Source organism: Maylandia zebra, linkage group LG20, assembly GCF_041146795.1.
Source record: "Maylandia zebra isolate NMK-2024a linkage group LG20, Mzebra_GT3a, whole genome shotgun sequence".
NCBI classification, from domain to species: Eukaryota; Metazoa; Chordata; class Actinopteri; order Cichliformes; family Cichlidae; genus Maylandia; species Maylandia zebra.
The window spans coordinates 122,052-142,476 of NC_135186.1; the positions used below are offsets into that span (position 1 = coordinate 122,052).

At 39.0% G+C, this 20,425-nt stretch overlaps 2 protein-coding genes across 3 annotated transcripts; both read right to left on the reverse strand.

Annotated features, from left to right (window-relative positions):
- Positions 1 to 128: 128 nt before the first annotated feature.
- Positions 129 to 8,727, reverse strand: LOC101474775 (bone morphogenetic protein receptor type-2). The gene is made up of 11 exons (XM_004558910.3): positions 8,610 to 8,727; positions 8,181 to 8,390; positions 7,781 to 7,939; positions 7,214 to 7,315; positions 6,014 to 6,117; positions 5,688 to 5,909; positions 4,695 to 4,809; positions 4,275 to 4,432; positions 3,936 to 4,089; positions 2,661 to 2,797; positions 129 to 2,579 (listed from the first exon to the last, which is right to left on the reverse strand). The coding sequence occupies exons 1-11, from the start codon at positions 8,644 to 8,646 to the stop codon at positions 2,463 to 2,465; spliced, it is 1,515 nt and encodes a 504-aa protein (XP_004558967.1). The 5' UTR covers positions 8,647 to 8,727; the 3' UTR covers positions 129 to 2,462.
- A 580-nt stretch (positions 8,728 to 9,307) lies between these two features.
- Positions 9,308 to 14,374, reverse strand: LOC101474231 (kelch repeat and BTB domain-containing protein 12). Of its 2 annotated transcripts, none has more exons than XM_004558908.4 (10): positions 14,225 to 14,374; positions 13,318 to 13,493; positions 12,725 to 12,906; positions 12,492 to 12,624; positions 12,021 to 12,254; positions 11,549 to 11,907; positions 11,190 to 11,463; positions 10,543 to 10,690; positions 10,259 to 10,456; positions 9,308 to 10,178 (listed from the first exon to the last, which is right to left on the reverse strand). In XM_004558908.4, the coding sequence occupies exons 2-10, from the start codon at positions 13,486 to 13,488 to the stop codon at positions 10,030 to 10,032; spliced, it is 1,848 nt and encodes a 615-aa protein (XP_004558965.2). In that variant the 5' UTR covers positions 13,489 to 13,493; positions 14,225 to 14,374; the 3' UTR covers positions 9,308 to 10,029. The 2 variants fall into 2 exon arrangements, with proteins under 2 accessions (XP_004558965.2, XP_076734741.1); XM_076878626.1 differs by lacking the exon at positions 14,225 to 14,374 and adding an exon at positions 13,626 to 14,205.
- Between the last annotated feature and the right edge of the window lie 6,051 nt (positions 14,375 to 20,425).

Below are 20,425 nucleotides of genomic sequence, written 5' to 3' on the forward strand. Positions count from 1 at the left end.
TCCTGCGGGTCAGATTTACCCTAAATCCATCACTTCAATCAGACATTTGTGGTGATGCTGTGCCATGCGGCGAGCTTCGAAGACTCTGAGGAAGTTGGCAGAGACTTTGCAGTCAAAGAAAAGGGATTTTATTCTTTTATTTAAAACGTACATTTTAAACAGTAAAACAAAGAAACAAAAAAAACTGTTATAGATAAAGTAACCTCGGTTAAACGTCATGAAATAAGACAGCAGAAGCAAAGGACAGTGAGAGATACATGCTCTGTGGCTGTGTTGTGTGCAGAGTACAACTAACAAGTTAAGGATGGTTTAGCTGTCAGCAGTTGTTAAACCAGTATCTGCACTATATCTGCCAAATTTCCCTAGCAGAACTTAACACCAGGTAATGTGTGGCCCTTAATTTAAAACGCAGCCAGAGAGAGTGAAGCAGCAGCAGCAGCAGGTCCCACTCCAGCTTATGTGATACAAGGTGAGTTTAAAAAAGTGGAAACTACAAGTTATTCCAAATAATCATTAGTGTCAGTAGCAGTTTCAGCTGAAAGGACTGAGCTTTATCATATGCTGGACGAGGAGTTCACAGCTACAAGATATTTTGAGGAAAGCAATGTGTTTGAAACTGAAGATATAGCATTTTAAAATACCACAGTGGCTCTGCTGCTTTATTAAAAGAAACGCTTTTGTTAGTTCTAATGAAACCGCATCAGGCAGGACACCAGCATAACTGTGAGCTCTCTAGTAGATGTTTCCGTGCATGACTAAATCACCCAGAATATCTGCAAGACCATTAGACTGCAGTACATGACGTCTCTGGCTTTTGTGGTTGGTAACATCAAAAGAACACTAACAGAAAGTGGGCTTAAAAGTAGGACAAGGGTTAAAATGAGGTTTACTGTTCTTTGTGGATTTTTGGAAATTGTTAAACTTATTCATCCTCGACTGACTCCTTCGTTGGGTTACCCACCACAAGCATATTATACTGGTTCAAATACTTCTTTCTCATTTGTTTCTCTACTGTTGTTAAAATTTGATGACATATAAAGTCATATTTTTGGAGCTTTGTGCAAACTTTTGACTTAATCACAGCAACATTTGTAATGACAGTTACATACTGGAATTCAGTGCATGCAGCATACAATAAGGCAATGCCAAAGAAACAGTTTTAAACTTGTGGTTGAAGGTTGGAGATCAAAAGACATGCTGCTGAGGCATGAGCATGCATCTCTGAAACATCAGTGACATTTTTGCATGAAAACAACATTTCAGTTGAATGCAAAAGTTTAAACAACGAAATGCTTAAATAAATATATTTCAAGTGTAAGCCAGAAGAATGTGGCCACATGTTGAACATGCTGGCTTTTTTCCTTGTTGTAGTGTTGAGAATAGATTTGTGATGAGATCACAATCCATTGTTTCCACTGCAAACAAATAGATGTGAGTGAACAGTGACATCTAGTGGTCAGTTTTAAAATAATCTTTATAATTAATTTAATAAATGAAAATTCTCTAATTCATAAGTTTCCTTGATTACACATTTTTAAATGAATATTATATTTGGTATTCTGCATCACCTTCAAAGCCCAGCCACAGCAGTCAAACGGTGTACGCTTGGAGTTTGTCCCTGTTGCTATCCTCTCTTTCATAAGTGATAAATGGGATTAAAAAGGTAACATTATGCACATTAATTTAAAGGCAGCTAAGTTACACAGTGTAAGATATATGCACTGGGGGAGTCTCCTGGGATTCAACAGTTACTTAGTAACTTCAACAGTAACAGTAACTTAGTAAACAGCACTCAATCATTGAGATACTGAAGTTAATGAAGAATAAATGTCAATAAAACATGAATTTCATGTTTCTTTGTTTGAAGACCTAAAAATTAGATTTAGCTTGAAATTTAAAACTGAAATAAATACTTGCACTTTCCAATAATCCCACTTACAGTTGATCATGGAATATTTAGTAAGAAACAAAGGAAACACTCTGATCTTATCTTTTTTCTTTTTCGTTTTTTTAGGAGTGACCGTTTAGGGAGAGGTTCAATTTAAATTGAGTTTATGCGTATGAAACATTTGCTTTTTGGGTGATATTTGTTGCATTTCTGAGATGTTTTGAACTTGCATGGCTGCTACTTTGGTCGGTTCTCTTTTGTAATATATACCACAGGGCTTTCCATTAGCACGAACACAAATCCTGTGGGCTTTAAAAGAAACAGTGAAACCAGTTCCTGCTGAAGTAAGGCGTCAGTGGTACTATTAATGAGATGAAATTCAGTCTCCTTGTCAGTATAGCTCTGAGTAAACTGGTTCAGAAATGCCTATGAGCCTGCTGAGTAATGCTATCAGAGTTCACTTTATATCAGAACTGCCAGATAAGAGATCATTATGGCAGCTGATGCAGAAAAAGGTTTCTGAAGGAAAGCAGTACAAAATCATGTCTACCTGAAAAGACAACAGAAAAAGAAGTCACAGAGAGTAAGAAGACTGAAGAGAGGTTATTCTTTCCACAACACTGTGAGCTGTCAGTCGGGCTTCTGAATCACTGTCCCAGCAATCCTCCAGGAGCTCCCTCAGCGCAGCTCCCTGAGAACAATAAACATTTAGTCCACACATTACAGACACCACAGGTGTAAGTGGTACCACAAAGCCCCTATGCAAGAATACCTGTGGTAGCAGTTCCCAGTGTTCAGGTATACAGGGTCTTTTGTCCATATAGGACACGTACAGCATGAGGCTCTCCAGTGTTACATTGCTTCCCAGCTCTAGTTCATATGGCAAAAGATGCTGTGGTGCAGCTCCGCCTGCAGGTGGAAGCAGTGCTATTAGTTTTTTCTAGGCTTAGTGAATTGAAAATATGACTTGTCAGCCCGGAAACCAATGCATTAACTATCAGATTTCAAGCAACTGGGAAACCAGGCCGGCTGGAGCGCACTATTCACCAGTTTCTGATTCAGATCAGTTTTCCCCTTTCAGTGACACACCCACTGAAAAGCCAGTGTGGTAATTGATATTTTCTGAGAGGAATGAAAGCTGGACACTCTAGCAACAGCCTGAAATTGTACTGTTGATAATGACAACCCATTACAATAATAGGCTCGCCTTAAAGCAGAGAAAACTGAATGACCTGCAGTTTTTTGTTTCTAAATTCAGACTACATTAAAAGTATCATATTTGACTCCAAACACATCAGAAACACTGCAGGTGTATGACATGACATTTATCATTTGCACTGCTGCACCATTATTGTTTGTTTGTTAATTTATTTCAAACGTGTAAACAATATACAGGTACACTTTGTAAAGAAAATAAGAGAGAGAGAGAGAAAATACTATACAAAAGTCAATACATTTCAATATTGCTACCGTTCTGATTCATTTACATGTTGAAAGGGAGTGGGAAGAAGTACACACTTATTTAATCCCACCCCTTTGCCATAAGTTATCAGTTAATATTTAGTCAGCTTCCTTACTGATATAATTTGTAATAAAAATAGTGAACAGATTTCTGAAATAATATATACTATATACTATAATATCACATCATGAAATTTTTTAAATAGAGACATTCACTTATTATCAATATTTTCCCTTTCTTTATAGTTCGAGAAGATCATATTTTTATAACTCTTTTTCAACTGTTTTCTGTTTGGACGTTGCTTTAATTCCATATTCAAACTGTTCCACAGTTTCACTCCATGAACAGAAATACAAAAGCTTTTTCTTGTAGTACGTACCTTACATGTAAAAAAAAAAAAAAGATAATTTCTAGTCAAATAAAGCTGCACTTTACAGCTACACAATATACAGCAACCTTTTTACAGTTTGCCAAGCCGTTTAGGTACTCTGAATAACTTTACCTTGGCCTTCTGTACTACTCTAAAGAGCCTTGGACTTATTTTTGAACATCATAACATCATATCATCTACTCATAATGACTAACCTTCAAATAAATCATAGCAGCACATCCAGATCTCCCACAGCAGCAGACCCAAAGCATAAACGTCACCCTGCATGAGAAACATGCTTTCGTTCAGGTTCACAAAGCCTTCCAGGATCTCAGGAGCCATGTAGTGCAGCGTGCCCAGTTGAATACACTACAAAAATACAAATGTATCTATTAGAAATAAGTAATAATATTGGATGTTTTGATTTCATGTAATTCTAGTGTGAAATTTTAATTACTTCAAAAAACAGCAGCAAGTCTAGGTCTTCAAGTTTTTTTGTTTTGTTATTTAAATAAGAGGATTTGAGTGGATAAACAGTAGTACCTGTGTCTCACCTTTGTGTTTTTATTCTGGTTGTGCCTGCGGTAAGGCTCTGAACAAGAACGCAGAATGGTGGAGCATCCAAAATCACACAGGGCACAGGTACCATCCGCCTTCACCAGCACGTTGGAGCTGCTGAGGTCTCTGTGGGCCACAGGAGGTTTGTGCAAATCTGTATGAAAAATCCAATAAACAATATTTTGTTCCTGTAGCTTACTCTCACATACCAAGACAGCCTCACATAAACAGCTTATCATTATTTAAGATTTGTGGCCACATTAGATGAATCACTGCAGTAGATCCATTGTTTGGATAAAAACAACTCATCTTTATTCTTGATGATAATAGTTTAAAAACATGCATTCTATGCTTCCCACATCAAACAGACAACCCATGCACACATGCATTTGTTGCAATATTATTCTGGCCAGTACCATGGCTGAGAAGGTCAGAGTGGAGATAGGAAAGTCCCTGTGATAGCGACTGGCACAGGTTCAGTGAGAACATCCAGCTCGTGGTTTGTTTTGACAAAAAGGAATGAAGAGATCCCTGAAATCAAAGGGATAATAGTCATTCGTACTTGAAGCATACAGTGGTTTCAAATACATAAAGCGCTATAGACTTAGAGCCATCGAACATAAACTATTCAACCATAAATATAGAAAAGCAATTATGTTTCACACATTAGCATTAGTTTTAAACTTTATGTAGAGCTGTTCTACTCTTACTGATCAACTGAAGTCCTACAAGGTTTAACCATACAGTACCGGATTATCCGATCTATGTCCAGGTTAGAATAACAGCTTAATATGACATGAATGTCTTCTGACTATGAGAATGTGAGAGCTCCACACAGAAAGACTAAGTTCAAACTAGGAAGCTTTCCTGCTGTGAGGCAGCAATCCTGACCCCTGACCCATTAAACCTTTATTAATGGTTTTGTTCAGTATACCCATCTTAAAATCTTTACAATCGTTTCCACTTAGTGTTTGCAATAATTTTATTAGCCTTACTCTACGATAATTCTGTCTCGGACTAGACATCTGATCAGAAATGGTTTTAATGATGAATGAGTCACATAATGCGACATGTTTCCTTCAGTCTCCGATGGGATCAAAAAGGAGCTGAAGTCATTGTGATTAAATAAGAGATGTGGGTAGAATAGCTGGTTTAATAAATATTTTTAAACACAGTGGCTTAACCTGGCATATAATTTGACATTTTTAGCGCCTGTTCATTTATTCATTTTTCTTTAACATTTACTCACGTTACTTTAGATAATTTGAATAAATATTTTTCTTTTACCTATATATTCTATTTGTCACTTGTAACAGACTCTTAGTATTATTTACAAATATTTCTCTGGTCTGTTCCATGCAGTTTTTTCCTTGAGCAGCTGTTGTCTTCGTGCAAAGGTTTTCACTCACATATTCAGCAAACTGCAGCACGATGAACCAGCTTTTGTCATCTGGTTTCCTCCCAGCACCGAGAAAGTTCACAATGCTAGTATGCTTTGACAGCAGTAGCTCATAAATCTCCTTTTCTGTGTTAAAATTATGTTCATAGGCTGCAGGTAAAAATTTGACAGCCACCACAGAGCCCTGGTATGTCCCTTGAAAAACAGTTGCAAAATGCCCTCGGCCCACAATCTGCAGGACATAAACAAGTAAAGAATCAGAACCTGTATGCATTTCTTGCTGATAATTTGCACACTACCTACTGTGGAATTAACCTGTTTCATAGCAGAGCATACCTGCTGTAGCTCGATCTGACTGATGTCGATCTCAGAGGTTTTTGTCATTTGGCAGGAACAGGAGGGTCGGATGTGGTAATGACTGGGGGACTGTAGATTCTTCTCTGAAATATTATAGTAAAGAAGTGATTTAGTTGCCACTCATAGAAAGTAATCTGGTAGTACAATAAAGCCACCATTCATTTGAAAGCTTCCTGATTAGTTACTGAGAGCATGGAAATGTGACTGAAGAGTAGCAGAGGGAGTACCGTAACACAGATAAAAACCAAGGTCAGCGTAGCACATAGAATGAAGGCATTTCAAGGCCAAGACATCATGGGAACTCAATTTAAGTTGAGAAAATGTAGAAACAATAGCTTTATTCTTCTGTGGAATTAAAAAAGACAAATGGACACATTATTACCATATTAATACTAAAAATAGACGGGTAAACCTAATATCTCATCACAGTTGATTGATGTGAACATGCAATGCAAATATTAAACACTAAAAATGTAAAACTGAAGGCAGAAAATGGACCTTAAACAAAACAGTCTTCAACCTCTGAGCTGGCCAGCTTGTTGTCAACTTTTATCACATGCGATGTTATCCCTTAATGAAATTCACGCAAGTTACACATCCCAGAGAACGACTCAACAAGTATGGAATGCCAGGACTGCCAAAATGAATTAATTAAATAGACCGTTAAATAATAAATAAATACATCATGAAATAATTAATTAAATGTGTCAATAATTAATCAAATATATATATATGTAATTAATTAATTAAATACATATTTGGACATATTTAATTAATTATTAATTATTTATTTCACATTTTAATTAATTATTGACACATTTAATTATTTCATGATAATTTTATTATTTCATTTTGGCAGTCCTGACCCTAGGAATTAAGACTGCCAAAATGAATAATTAATTAAATTATAGCATTAAAAAAAAAAATAAGCATTAAAAGTGACATTGTTATTTTTAGGAAAATAGCAAACTGAATTTGAGTGTTTTTGCCCTGCATGCTGGACTTCTCTGAGAAATCTGAGGGTAAAGCATAACTTTGAAGGTGTAAAAGAAGATTCACTATTTTTTCTTTTCTTTTCTTTTCTTTTCTTTTTTTGCAGTGGAGTCAATCAGGTCAAACTGAATTACTCAAGTGGTATTTAAATCATAAATAATGTTTTTGAAGAAAAAAGAACTTTACTTTTCTTTTTTAGGCAACTTCTCCATTGAGCAGCAACGATCCAGAAACACATAAAGAGCAAAATCCCAACCAGAGGTTTCACAGCCTTTTTCATGAAGACGACTAAAAAGGGGAGAAAAAAGGATTAGGTGCCAGTTGAATTCTGAATGAATGATCATATCTATCGCACATGCGAATGGGTGAAGAATTCAAGGAAAAACACAACAATTTGAGCTAGAGATCTTTGTAATGGTGTGTGAGCCATTTTGCTGGCATGGTGATGGCTAACTGTTCCAGATACTGACAAATCAATGCCAAGTGTTGGGTGTCTGGTAATGTTACACTTAATGTTGATTTTTCCTTAAATTTGTCAACCACCTGAATATATATTCAGCATAACAAGAGCCTAACAAGAAAAAGATCTTTGGTTTGATTCCCCGAGGGGCACAAATTCCTTTGGGGTTGCCTCGGGAAGGACATGAAGTGTTTTAGGCTTTTTAAATGCTTCTAATTGTATTATGATATATTATTCTTAAATTATACATTTATTTAGTAATTCACGGTTATATAACCTTATTAATACCATACCTGAAAAATAAGAGTAGGGGTGTGAAGTCTGTTCTTTTCCCCAAGTAATGTTGCCATTGCAGAGGTCTGTGTTGCACATGCACGTCAAGAATTGATTGTTGATGCGTGTTTGTGCCTTGCAGGTTTCATCTGGGCATGACTTTTCAATTCTGTCACAAGCTGCAATCGAAAAATCAGGAGCACGACAAACAATATTACATACTTCATTATACTTCACAGCACGTGGCACATTTCAGCTGTTACAATTGGCGCGGGAGCTTTCTTTAAACTAGCTTATCAATCATTAGATTTTTTTTTGCTAATGTGCTAAAAATGTGTTGTTGTTGTTGTTGTTGTTGTTGTTGTTTTCAATCACCCACTATACACTCCACGTACTTGCCCAGACATACGGGCTTCTTACCAAGAATGTCAGCTTTTGGTGTGCCGTTAATGATCCGGTAGTAGCCCACGCAACAGTCCGTGGTCTCACAAACTTGCACTGACCCGCTCACACTGCCCGCAGCAGTGTATTTCTTATTCTGCCTGTAGTTATGCTTTGTACTTTCTGTTATTTGAAAAAAACACCTTCTCTTCTGCTGTAAGGGCTTGCTGTAGATGCACATAATACATTCTGGGAATAAAAAAAAAGAATAAAAAGAAAGTCGGACGTATAATGTAAGATGACAACGGTGATTAATAACATAGGAGTCTAAATTAGCCTAGTCAACAGTCCTTTTACAACACAAGCAACACAACCTGTAACTATTAGCAGCCATCATTAATCAAAATCAGACACAGAAAAAGGAACAAACAACACAGCAGATTGGCAGATGATTTTAAAAATACTCACCCAAGGCCAAAATCAGCCACCACCTTTCTACTAGCATGTTTATTCACCCTGAGCGGCGAAGTTGAATGACTGTCCTGAGAATGTGAGATTCGTTTCTCATGCTTGCAAGCGCACCTCCCACCAGCCCACACCTGCTCTTGTATCCTTGCGCGAGGACACTTGTTGTCTAAAACATTAAATTTAGCCTCCCAGACTATCGGCATCATCTATCATCATCAAGGTCTCACAAAATGGCAATTTCAAAGAACTCTGGAAGTATGCGCTAGGTTATCTCAAGTCACGATTGCTGTATCAAATACTACAGTGAAATCTGCATTCATCTTAATGAATTGAAATGTTTTTTTAAGGGCAATGTAGAGTTTTTTTAGACTGACTATATCACTATTATTCGTTTAAAAAAGTGCATGAAAGACCAGGTATTGTGTGAATGCTTGGGAATTTCCGATTTTATGACCCACTGTCTTCAGATCTGACCCAAGAATACTTTGGTATACAGATGTGTTCATTGGTGTTCATTGTTCTACCATGTTGATTGAAGCATGGAGAGTCTTTTGGGATTTTTGTAGTTAATGAGCATTGCACAGTCTGACCTTGGGTCAAATCTACTTGGACGTCCATTCCTGGTAAGATTGTGGCATTGCGTTAACACACACCTGAATCCTCCATCTTTTTCACGTCACTTTATTATTTCATTTTATTATTATATCATTTCAACATGCAGTTATCCAAAAAAAAGGAGAGGAAAATATATTTAAAATGTTTTCTCACTAAGAGGTCACCAAGTTCTTCTGCTGACATCCTTTCAGTCCAAGTAATGTTTGACAACACACAGAAAAAAACAACAACAAAAAACAAGTAGCAGTCAGTGTGAGGCTTCTGTGGTTTCTGTAGTTTGATGGAAGAGCAAAATAAATAGCTTGTTAAATATAAAATTAGCTTTTTTTTCTTGCCATCCTTCTTTTTACTGAAAGAAGAGTTAAAGTGGTGGAAGGGACTTTTGTATAGGCAAGATTTTGTGACCTTAAACTAACACGTGCAGTTTAACAGTTTATACCACATATAGAAATTACACAGAACAGAATGTTGATTTTTCTTTTATTCTTACATTTACAGGTAAAATTTATTGCTTGGACAAGACATGTAACAAACAGACTTTTGACTGAACATATCATACAACACAATATATATTTAATTACAGCTAATGTCCCATTGATATATAACATAAAACTGCATTATCTAAAGTTTGACTTTGGATACTCATATAGCAAAAAAATAAGTTGTTAGTTAATTATAGTGAAAATTAATCTGGTTATTCTTTTTTCCAAATACCAAGAGTGAATAAAGCTTTTTTGAATGAGACTTTCCGGGTTTAGCGTATAGACGCTTACTTTCCACACACACTGGCCCAGCAGGAGCTGGATTAGGGTGTGAAGAGATCTCGAGGATTAAGATTAGCCACCAGACAGACGTCGTAGCTGTCGTGCATGGCTGCTCGTCTTTCCACAACTGTCCACACATTGTCTGCAGGGTCCAATTCCAAAAGTTCCTTGGTGATGATCTCATGACGGCCTGCAGCCATTAGAGAAAAATTATTTGAGCGCATGCAAAAGTGCTTTTAAAAATTATTTGACAGGCATTCAGTAACTGACCAGCCCCCTTGTAGTATCCACAGAGATAGAGCTTTCCATCCACTACTCCTACGTTGGAGGCGTTCGTTCGAAGGGAAAGTAGGGATGTGGGGACGGTTGGTCCTGGTCTCCAGGTGTCTGTATCTGGGTTGTAGATCTCCACGGAGCTCAGGCAACGACGCGATTGCCCACGGTCCTCTCCATCGCATCCTATACCACCTGGAAACAAACGCATCTACTCTTGCTCCAGTGCAGAAATTTCACAATACTAACATAGATACAGTTATGTGTTTTGGTAGACTGACCTAATACATAGATCTCTCCATTGAGTACAGCTGACCCACAGCGGTACCTGGAGTACTTCATGCTGGCACACTCTGTCCATCTGTCTTTGCCGGGGTCAAACTGAAACACACGATTGCTGAGCTTGTCAGGCTCGTCGTCAGGGTGATCCTGAATGGCAGGATGAGAGATTTAGGCAGAGAGATGAAGAAAAAGATGAGGACATGGGGACATATTGGACAAATGAGAAGCAGAAATATTTCAGTAACTATTTCACCATCTCTATCGTGTGGAATTGTTTTTAAAAAACGAAAATGATTTTAAATAAAAGTACAATACTGATGTTAATGTTCAGGGGAAAAACAACCAGTTTGTGGATTTTATATGGCAAGTTTTTGTAAATTTTTGAGACTTCCACAACTTCAGTATGATTTTTTTCCCCGTGAAAAACCTAAATAAATTTTACATTACATTTTAAACTAATACCATGTAAAAAAAAAAAAGGCCAGACACAACAAGTATGATAAAAATTCAAACTCACATATACAAATACATTTTTTCTTTTATTTTGTAAGAAGGTTCCATAAATACTCAGTTTAAAAAGATGAATTTTTGGGGCAATTATTTCATGGCTCAGGCTTTAAACGGTTAAGATGGTGAGTCTGGGTACCTGTGGTGTCCACCCCCCCAGCACATAAAGATGCTCCTTCAGTGTCACAACAAAGTGACTGGCTAATGGAAGAGGCAGAGGAGCAAAGCTGAGCCAGCTGCCTCCTCTCTTCAGCGACCATCGCTCCATGCTGTCTGTGATGACGTAGTGATTACGCACTTTCATCTGACCACCGATTAAATAGAGAGCATCTCCTATGAGCCCTAAAGCATACATGTCCCTGTAAGCTGCTGAGCACAACTTCCCCCAGCTGTTCTCCTCTGAACTGTCATACCTGGAAGATAAACAAGTAGTTCATTTGTTAATTCAGTGTGGTGCCTATTGATAAAAAGATTTCTGATATGCAAAGGGATTAAAACCTGTAGATATCAACCCCCTTCGTTCGATGTTGGTCTTCTGCTTCTACGGCCACCACTATGATGTTTTCTCGGCTCACTGCGCCTGCTGTGATCTGTCCCACTATGCTGCAGCCCCTCAGGGGAGAGGGGATGTAGTAAGTCTTCCTAGCATGGGGGTCAAAGCAAAAACTGAGGTCAGCAAGTCCTCCACGCCGCGCAGGGACGCCCTCCTTATTCACACCACCCAAACAAAGGAGCAAATCTGTTGTCTCCATGCCATAGCGAAGAGCTCGGCGAGGAGGAGCTGCGGCCTCGCAGAGACCTGACGTCTGGAGAACAGCATCAATCATCCCAAAGCACTCAGTATCCCGCAGAAGCACCTGAGAGAATCATAAGTATAAGAATGATATATCTATATACTTATCTCAGGACAAATATAAATAGGGAGTCTTGCTCCTTATTATATTTGGACCTCATTCCAATCTCTTCATACCGGGTTTCTCCTCCTTGCTTTACAAAGAAATCCAGGATCCACAAGCTCCAGTCGGACATGCCTGAGCAACTCCACAGCCTGGGCTTCCCTTTCTGAGTCACCCCTGTACTTTTCCACCCAGCGCAGCACCAGCTCCAAAACAACCTCCTCCTGTGATACGTTAAGGTCATCTAAGCCAAGCAGTTCCCCAAGACTTTGAGCATTCAGCTCTAGCACTTCTTCTTCTTCACAAACCTAGTTAAACAAAGATAAAGAAAGACAGTATACTGTAAGTAATGAATATAAAATAAGAATAACATTGCAAAATGAACAAAAGATATTCAGAGATTTCCTCAGTGTTCAAAAGCTTCACTGAACTTTGATTCTTCTGATAATTTAGGGCAGGCCTAACTTCATTAATCGTAGGTTCATGAACATTTTTAAAGACTATGACTGAGGGATTCTTTCACATTGGTAATACTTAAACCCTACCTGTGAAAAGTGTTGACAAAGATATCGCAAGGCACAGTCAGCGAGGCTAGTTGCTCCCAAGTTCCTGGCCCAGTGGTACAGACCAACACAGTTTGACGGGTCCATACAGGCCTCCATGTGACTCTGGCACAACCTTACCTCAGTAAAAACAAGGAGAGTACTTCTTAAGCATAAAACTTGCACTTTAGCAGGTGACACCTTTACCAATTACCCCTCTGTCAGTTTCACCGCACCTGAAGCCTCCGTCTACATGTAGCAGAAAGGCAGCAACGGCCACTCCCTGGATGTTGTTGTTTGTTAGTGGGAGCTCGCCACAGTACATGTAGTCCAGCAGCAGCCTTAAGCTTTGTGCAGAAGTGTCTCTGAGCGGTATTTCTCCTCCGTGCGTCTCCTTCAGACCACATGTAAACATGGCCTGGACACAATGATTCACCAGAACAGTAAGAAATGATACAACTACAGCCTTGCGTCTCATTAATGCATTTGCTTGGAGTAGTTCAGAAAAAAATAATAAAAAATATGGTAACACTTTATAATATGGCCTGCAACGAACGGCTTAATTCCCCTGCAATACAACATGATTTCCAATGTATTTTATTTGAAATTACCGGAAACAAAGAAATAATTATACTGTAAGTAGATTTTAGTATTATGTTTAGAATAATAAGTAATATGGAAGTAATTTTATGTAGTGCATAAGTGCTTTTGAGTATTGCATATCTTCAGGTATTTTACAGGAAAATAAAAATAATTGCATTGCAAATAATTTAAATAGTGTTCTTCATTTTCCTTCAAGCATACGGTTTATTGTTCCTGACTATTTTACCTGGAAGTAAGGACTGAATGCAGACAGCACCACCTTGTGGCAATGGAAGGGGATCCCTTCAGCTAGCAGCACCACGTCAGTGAGCTCCTTAGTTGTTCTCATCCTCTCTAGCTGCCTTAGCAAAAGTGAGCCATGCTCTGCTTGAGCAGAGTGCAGCACCTCAGCATCCATGGACTCTTGTTTTGAAGAGAGGGGAGTTGTGGAAAATGCATCAGTAATTACAATTAAATAAATCAATAAACAAAATGAGTGAACATCTGTGAAAGTTTGGTCTATGCACACTTGTATGCAGTTTCAACTGCATCTACCTGCTCTTCACTATCGCAGCTTCGCTGTTGTCAGTAGGTACTGCATGGAAAGTTTTCTCCCACGTGAGACTGAATGACTATGCACTTTTCCTCCGTGGGTCTGATCCATGCACGGAGCATATTTAGTTCCACTTTTTGTTTATTCGCGTTGAGCTAATGAGTACCAAGTGTATTCATTAGCTCAGCCGGGAGTGCTTCGCATGAGTGAGCTAACTCATGCCAGTCACAATGGCCATTATATTATGAACACATGAGCAGTGTGAACTCTGATCATGCTTTTAAGTGTGAACAGCGGTTCAAATGAGCACATCTTTCTTTTGTTTTTATAAATTACGTTGACATGTACACCAATCATGTTAAAGAGTCTGCCTTAACTAATACAACATTTAATATACTTCATAAAGCTAAATAGCATTGACCTGTTTGTAGATTACGTTCTACTACATGTTGACCTGTGGTTCCACCCCTGCAGCTGATAACCACACTCTGTGTGCGTGAGCTACACATAAACAGCCCACAGACACGCACACACGGTTCAGAGAAGCAGAAATAGCATGCATTATATTTGCTAAGCACATGCAGAAAAACAGTTACCATACCAGTGTTGTCCAAAGAACCAAGATTAGAAGTATTAAAATGAGATTACGTCAGTTTTCCTTGCCAAAACTACAACACAGGCTGGGCTGTTTGTGTCAAGTTTTTGTTTGCTGCCAGTTCTCTCGTGTTCTGTGCCATTTTGTTTTGGTGAGTGGGGGTCAACAGCATGTTCACTGTCAAAAACGAGTTTAAAATAGACCAGCAAGTGCTGGTGGGGCTGCAGGCCTGTTCAGGTTTCTATACATGACTGAACAGTCTGTCCTTAAACTCATTCATGCAGCGTTTCACTCTCATTACTTTAAAATGTGCAGATTTCTCTTTATAAAGAGAAATCTGCACATTTTTCCTTAAAATAATTCTATAGAATTATTTTAAGGAAAAATGTGCAATTTCATTAAGAGACCACATGAATAATTAACATGACGTGAACAGGTATGTTTGAAGATAGTTAACTAAAATTAAATTAAAATCTAAAGTTATGTGATTTTTTTTTTTTATAAAATAAAAATTAAAAACTAGACTTTGAAAGAAATTAAAACAAATAAATTAAAACTAAGGAGAATATAAAACTAACTATTTGTTAATTTGGGAAACTCACTGATGAGGCTTTAATGCAGGTGATTGTTGAGGCTTTGGATGTCCACAAGACTGTGAGTCAACTGTTTTCAAAAAGTTCTATTGATTTTTCTGCCACTGCAAAAAAAATGATTTGTTAAAATTATGAAATAAGTAAAAAAAAATTTAAAGTGAAATGGTAAGTTATTTTCTCCATTTCCAACAATATTCCCAGAAGTTTCAGTTGGGAAGTCTATAATTTGACGTTTCTGTCACTTAAAGGAGGACTTTTAAAAAAAAATTTAAAAAGCTGGAGCAGCTTCTCTGGTTACAGATGGTACCTACACCATTTTGGTGCTTTAAATGTTGTTGGGCCCTAAGTTCATAGTAGTGACAGATACTAGAAAAATAAAAAAAAATGGGGAAAAAGGTCTGAGCACATTTGGCTCTCTAGTAAAAACAAAACAAAAACAAAAAACACACAAAAAAAAAACTATTTAAACATTTATACAAAGGCAACATTTCAATCCACAGCTTCTGTTTTTCCTGAAAGTCTGTCAAAAAAAAGAAAGAGTGGACATTTTCTAGAAGGTATAATCAAATCACTGTTGAAAAACATCACAATAACATATCAACAACAAGTCCAGATAAGAAACAGAAACTGGTTTTCAAGGGTGCTTTCCAAAATAATTTAAATTATAACCTTTTTTGAACTAAAAGAAATCGGTATCATCCATGTAAGCTTTATTATCAAAGCATTTTTATTACAAAAATCAAAAATCTATAAAACAAACAAACAAACAAGCAAACAAAAAACTATTCTGAAATGCTGCTGTTGTATAAATGTTTTACATGTGAGTGAAGTTGGCCCCCCCCACCTTCTTCAAATCCAACAAAAGTGGTATCAAACGTTTGTGCTACGTTTGTGCTGGTTTGTGCTGCAAAAATTTTTGTTTATGCTGCCTCTGTTTTAAAGATATTAATGAAAATGTAAAGGTCAAAAGGTCAACCAGCCCCCCCACTTTACCCAAATCAAACAAAATTGATGTCAAAAGTTTGTGCTACGTTTGTGCTGGTTTGTGCTGCAAAAATTTTAGTTTGTGCTGCTATCATTTTAAAGATATTAATAAAAGTTTCTAGAGGTCATCAGAGGTCAACCAGCCCCCCCACATTAATTAAATCAAACAAAATGGGTGTCAATCAACTGTGCTACGTTTGTGCTGGTTTGTGCTGCAAAAATGTTTGTTTATGCTGCCTCTGTTTTAAAGATATTAATGAAAATGTAAAGGTCAAAAGGTCAACCAGCCCCCCCACATTACCCAAATCCAACAAAAGTGGTGTCAAACGTTTGTGCTACGTTTGTGCTGCAAAAATTTTTATTTGTGCCGCTATCATTTTAAAGATATTAACAAAGATTTCTAGAGGTCAACAGAGGTCAACCAGCCCCCCCATATTAATGGAATCAAACAAAATTGATGTCAAACGTTTGTGCTGGTTTGTGCTGCAAACATTTTTGTTTGTGCTGCTAACATTTTAAAATTTTTAATAAAATAACGTCTTGATGCGTGCTTAATCATCCAGGTAAGTAAATCCCAAAGGTTGATTCTGTTCATCTGGACATTTTCAGTTGGAGAAACGTTTCGTCACTCATCCAGGTGACTTCTTCAGTCTCAGCTGACTGCAGGTTTCTCCAACCTTATAAACAGTACATTTGCATAGTGAAGGAAACTAGCACCACTGAATGAACAATGTGCTGGGGGGTTAGTTCCATGATTGTTAGTATGCAAATTCTTATGACCATTGATCAATGACAACTAATCAAAGCCTACTGATCAATGGCCATGAGTACCATTCACAGAAAGTGGGGAATGGCTACAATCACAGCATTGTAAGATGGCAAAAGATGTACCCTTGGGCCCCCCTTCTCGATTCAGAGATGGTCAGCATCCTGACAGCCCAATGGACGAAGCTGTCTCTCAGTCTGCTGGTTCTGGCCCGGAGGCTCTTCAGTATCCTTCCTGATGGCAGCAAATTGAAGACGCTGTTGAAGGGATGAGTGGAGTCACCTGTAATGGAGAGGACCTTCTAGATGAGGCAGGTGCAGTAGATCTCCTGGGGAGGGAGGCAAGAGAGGTCCCCACAATGCTCTCGGCTGCTCTCACTACCCGTTGTCATTTTTTCCTGCAGAACCCAGTGCAGGAGTCATACCACACAGTGATGCAGCTGGTGAGGATACTCTCAACTGTGCCTCTGTAGAAGGTGCTCATAATGGGGGTTGAATCTCTTGTGCTTCTCAGTTTGCAGAGGAAGTAGAGTCACTGTTGGTCTTCTCCACATTCAGGGACAGGTTGTTGTTGCTGTACCACTCTGCCAGATGGTTAACTTCACCCCTGTAGTAGATCTCGTCGTGGGTCAGCAGAGTGAAGAGAAGGGGGCTCAACACACATCCTTGGGGAGCCCCCGTATTCAGTGTTCTTGGGCTGGAGGTGTTGCTGTCGACCCGTACTGTCTGCTGTCTTCCTGTCAAGAAATCTAGCAGCCCGTTATACAGCAAGGTGCTGATCCCCAGCAGATCCAGTTTGTGAATGAGTTGCTGGGGAATGATGGTGTTGAATGCTGAACTGAAGTCTATGAACAGCACTCTGACATATGAGTCTCTAGTGTTCAGATGTGTGAGGGCTGAGTGAGGGGCAGTTGAAATTCCATCATCGGTTGAGCGTTTTGACCGGTATGCGAACTGAAATGGATCCAGGTTGGGGGAAAGCGATAATTTGATTTGATGCATGAATGTGAGAGTGAATGAATAGTGGTATTGTAAAGCGCTTTGGGTGCCTAGAAAAGCGCTTTATAAATCCAATCCATTATTATTATTATAACCGTTCAAAGCACTTAACTTAATAATGATGGAGGTGAGTTTGACAGGACGGTAGTCCTTAAAGCAGGAGATAGATAACTTCTTGGGTACAGTAATGATGGTGGAGGCTTTGAGGCATGTGGGAACGATCGCCTGACCCTAGTCATGTGTTAAAGATGTCTGTGAAGACATTTGTGAGTTCCACAGCATAGTCCGTCAGTGCTTGTCCAAGGATGTTATCAGGACCTGGAGCTTTGCGTGTACTGATTTTGGCAAGGGATCTCCACACACTGTCTGGGGATTGTGTCACCACTGTCTGTAGAGTGGGCTTGTAGTCTGTGATGGTTTGTATTCCTTGCCACTGCCTCAAGTATTTCTGCTGTCGCTGAAGCTTTGCTGTAGCTGATGCCACGTGACAGGTTTGCCCTTGCTGTTCTTAGACTCACCTAATTCCCGGCTCTGAAGGCTTGCATTTTTCAACCTTAGGAGCATTTAAACCTGACCTGTGAGCCATGGTTTCTGATTGGCCCGGACAGTGATAGTCCTGGTCTCTGTGACATCATCGATGCATTTTGGGATGTAGGCAGTGACCGTTTCTGTATATTCCTGAAAGTCTGTGGTGTCGTGTGTGGCAGCCTGTGGTGGAAAAGCAATGCCTCTGAGGACCCTTCTGGCCACACCTGTACCGGCTTACGAACTGGTTTGGTGACTTTGACCAGGGGCCTGTGGGAACCCATGGCACACCTAGATTTCTGCCTGTAGCACAAACGTAGCACAAACGTTTGACATCAATTTTGTTTGATTTGGGTAATGTGGGGGGGCTGGCTGACCTTTTGACCTTTACCTTTTCATTAATATCTTTAAAACAGGCAGCACAAACGAAAATTTTATCAGCACAAACCAGCACAAACGTAGCACAAACGTTTGATACCAATTTTGTTTGATTCCATTAATATGGGGGGGCTGGTTGACCTTTGATGACCTATAGAAATTTCTATTAATATCTTTAAAATGATAGCAGCACAAACGAAAATTTTTGCAGCACAAACCAGCACAAACGTAGCACAAACGTTTGACACCACTTTTGTTGGATTTGGGTAATGTGGGGGGGCTGGTTGACCTTTTGACCTTTACATTTTCATTAATATCTTTAAAATGATAGTAGCACAAACGTTTGATACCACTTTTGTTGGATTTGGGTAATGTGGGGGGGCTGGTTGACCTCTGATGACCTCTAGAAATTTTTATTAATATCTTTAAAATGATAGCAGCACAAACTAAAATTTTTGCAGCACAAACGTAGCACAAACTTTTGACATCAATTTTGTTTGATCTGGGTAATGTGGGGGGGCTGGTTGACCTTTTGACCTTTACATTTTCATTAATATCTTTAAAACAGAAGCAGCACAAACAAAAATTTTAGCAGCACAAACCAACACAAACGTAGCACAGTTGATTGACACCCATTTTGTTTGATTTAATTAATGTGGGGGGGCTGGTTGACCTCTGATGACCTCTAGAAACTTTTATTAATATCTTTAAAATGATAGCAGCACAAACTAAAATTTTTGCAGCACAAACGTAGCACAAACGTAGCACAAACTTTTGACATCAATTTTGTTTGATTTGGGTAATGTGGGGGGGCTGGTTGACCTTTTGACCTTTACATTTTCATTAATATCTTTAAAACAGAAGCAGCACAAACGAAAATTTTAGCAGCACAAACCAGCACAAACGTAGCACAAACGTTTGATACCATTTTTGTTGGATTTGAAGAAGGTGGGGGGGCCAACTTCACTCACATATGTTTTACAGTCCACAGACTTTTGCTCCTTTTCTTTGCTGATAAATGCTTTTTGAGGTGTTTTTGGTCACACTTGCTATTTACTTTATCTAAAGTGAAACAATATCAATTGACAAGTAAGTGTTACTTTAATAAGGACAGATCCTTTGGAAGAATTGAACGTGATTTACTGAGATAGAGAAATTAATCAATTTGGCGATTTGACTCCAATTACCCATCATGACAGAACAGAAACCCAAGCGGTGAGAAGATTTAGGAGAGGACCCCCCTCCCCCAAAGTCTAGACGTGGGTAGTGGTGAAAATGAAGACTGAGACTGAGGTGGAGATGGGGAAGAGGTTGGAGTCTAAAAGGGAGAATGACGGAGAGCATGGGTTTTAAACCAGGGGTGTCCAACTCCAGGCTTTAAGGGCCAGTGTCCTGCAGGTTCTAGTTCTCACCTGGTGTCAACACACCTGAATTAAATCATTAGTTTATTACCGGGGCTACCGAGAACTTCAAGAAATGTTGAGGAGGTAATTTAGGCATTTGAATCAGCTGTGATAGATGGAGGGCACATCTAAAACCTGCAGGACACCGTCACCTGAGGCCTGGATGATTGATGATGGACTAGAGTAATAATGTTGGAATTGAGAATGACAACATGGTGTCATGGTCTGGGTGAGTCACAGTACTTTTCCACAGTGGTTGCTCTCGGAGCCACCATCGCTCCTCCCAGGATCACCACCTGTGACTGATACAGGGAGTGCAGAATTATTAGGCAAGTTGTATTTTTGAGGAATAATTTTATTATTGAACAACAACCATGTTCTCAATGAACCCAAAAAACTCATTAATATCAAAGCTGAATTGGAGGCCTATCTCCACCTACCACCACTTCCCCTGCCGGTGGCGGACTCCCTCAGGTGTCGGTGCGTTGGTGGTTCTTTGTGTCTGGGGGTGGGCGTCCAGGTACACACCGGCTCACTCCTTGGCGGCCGCTTATCGGGAC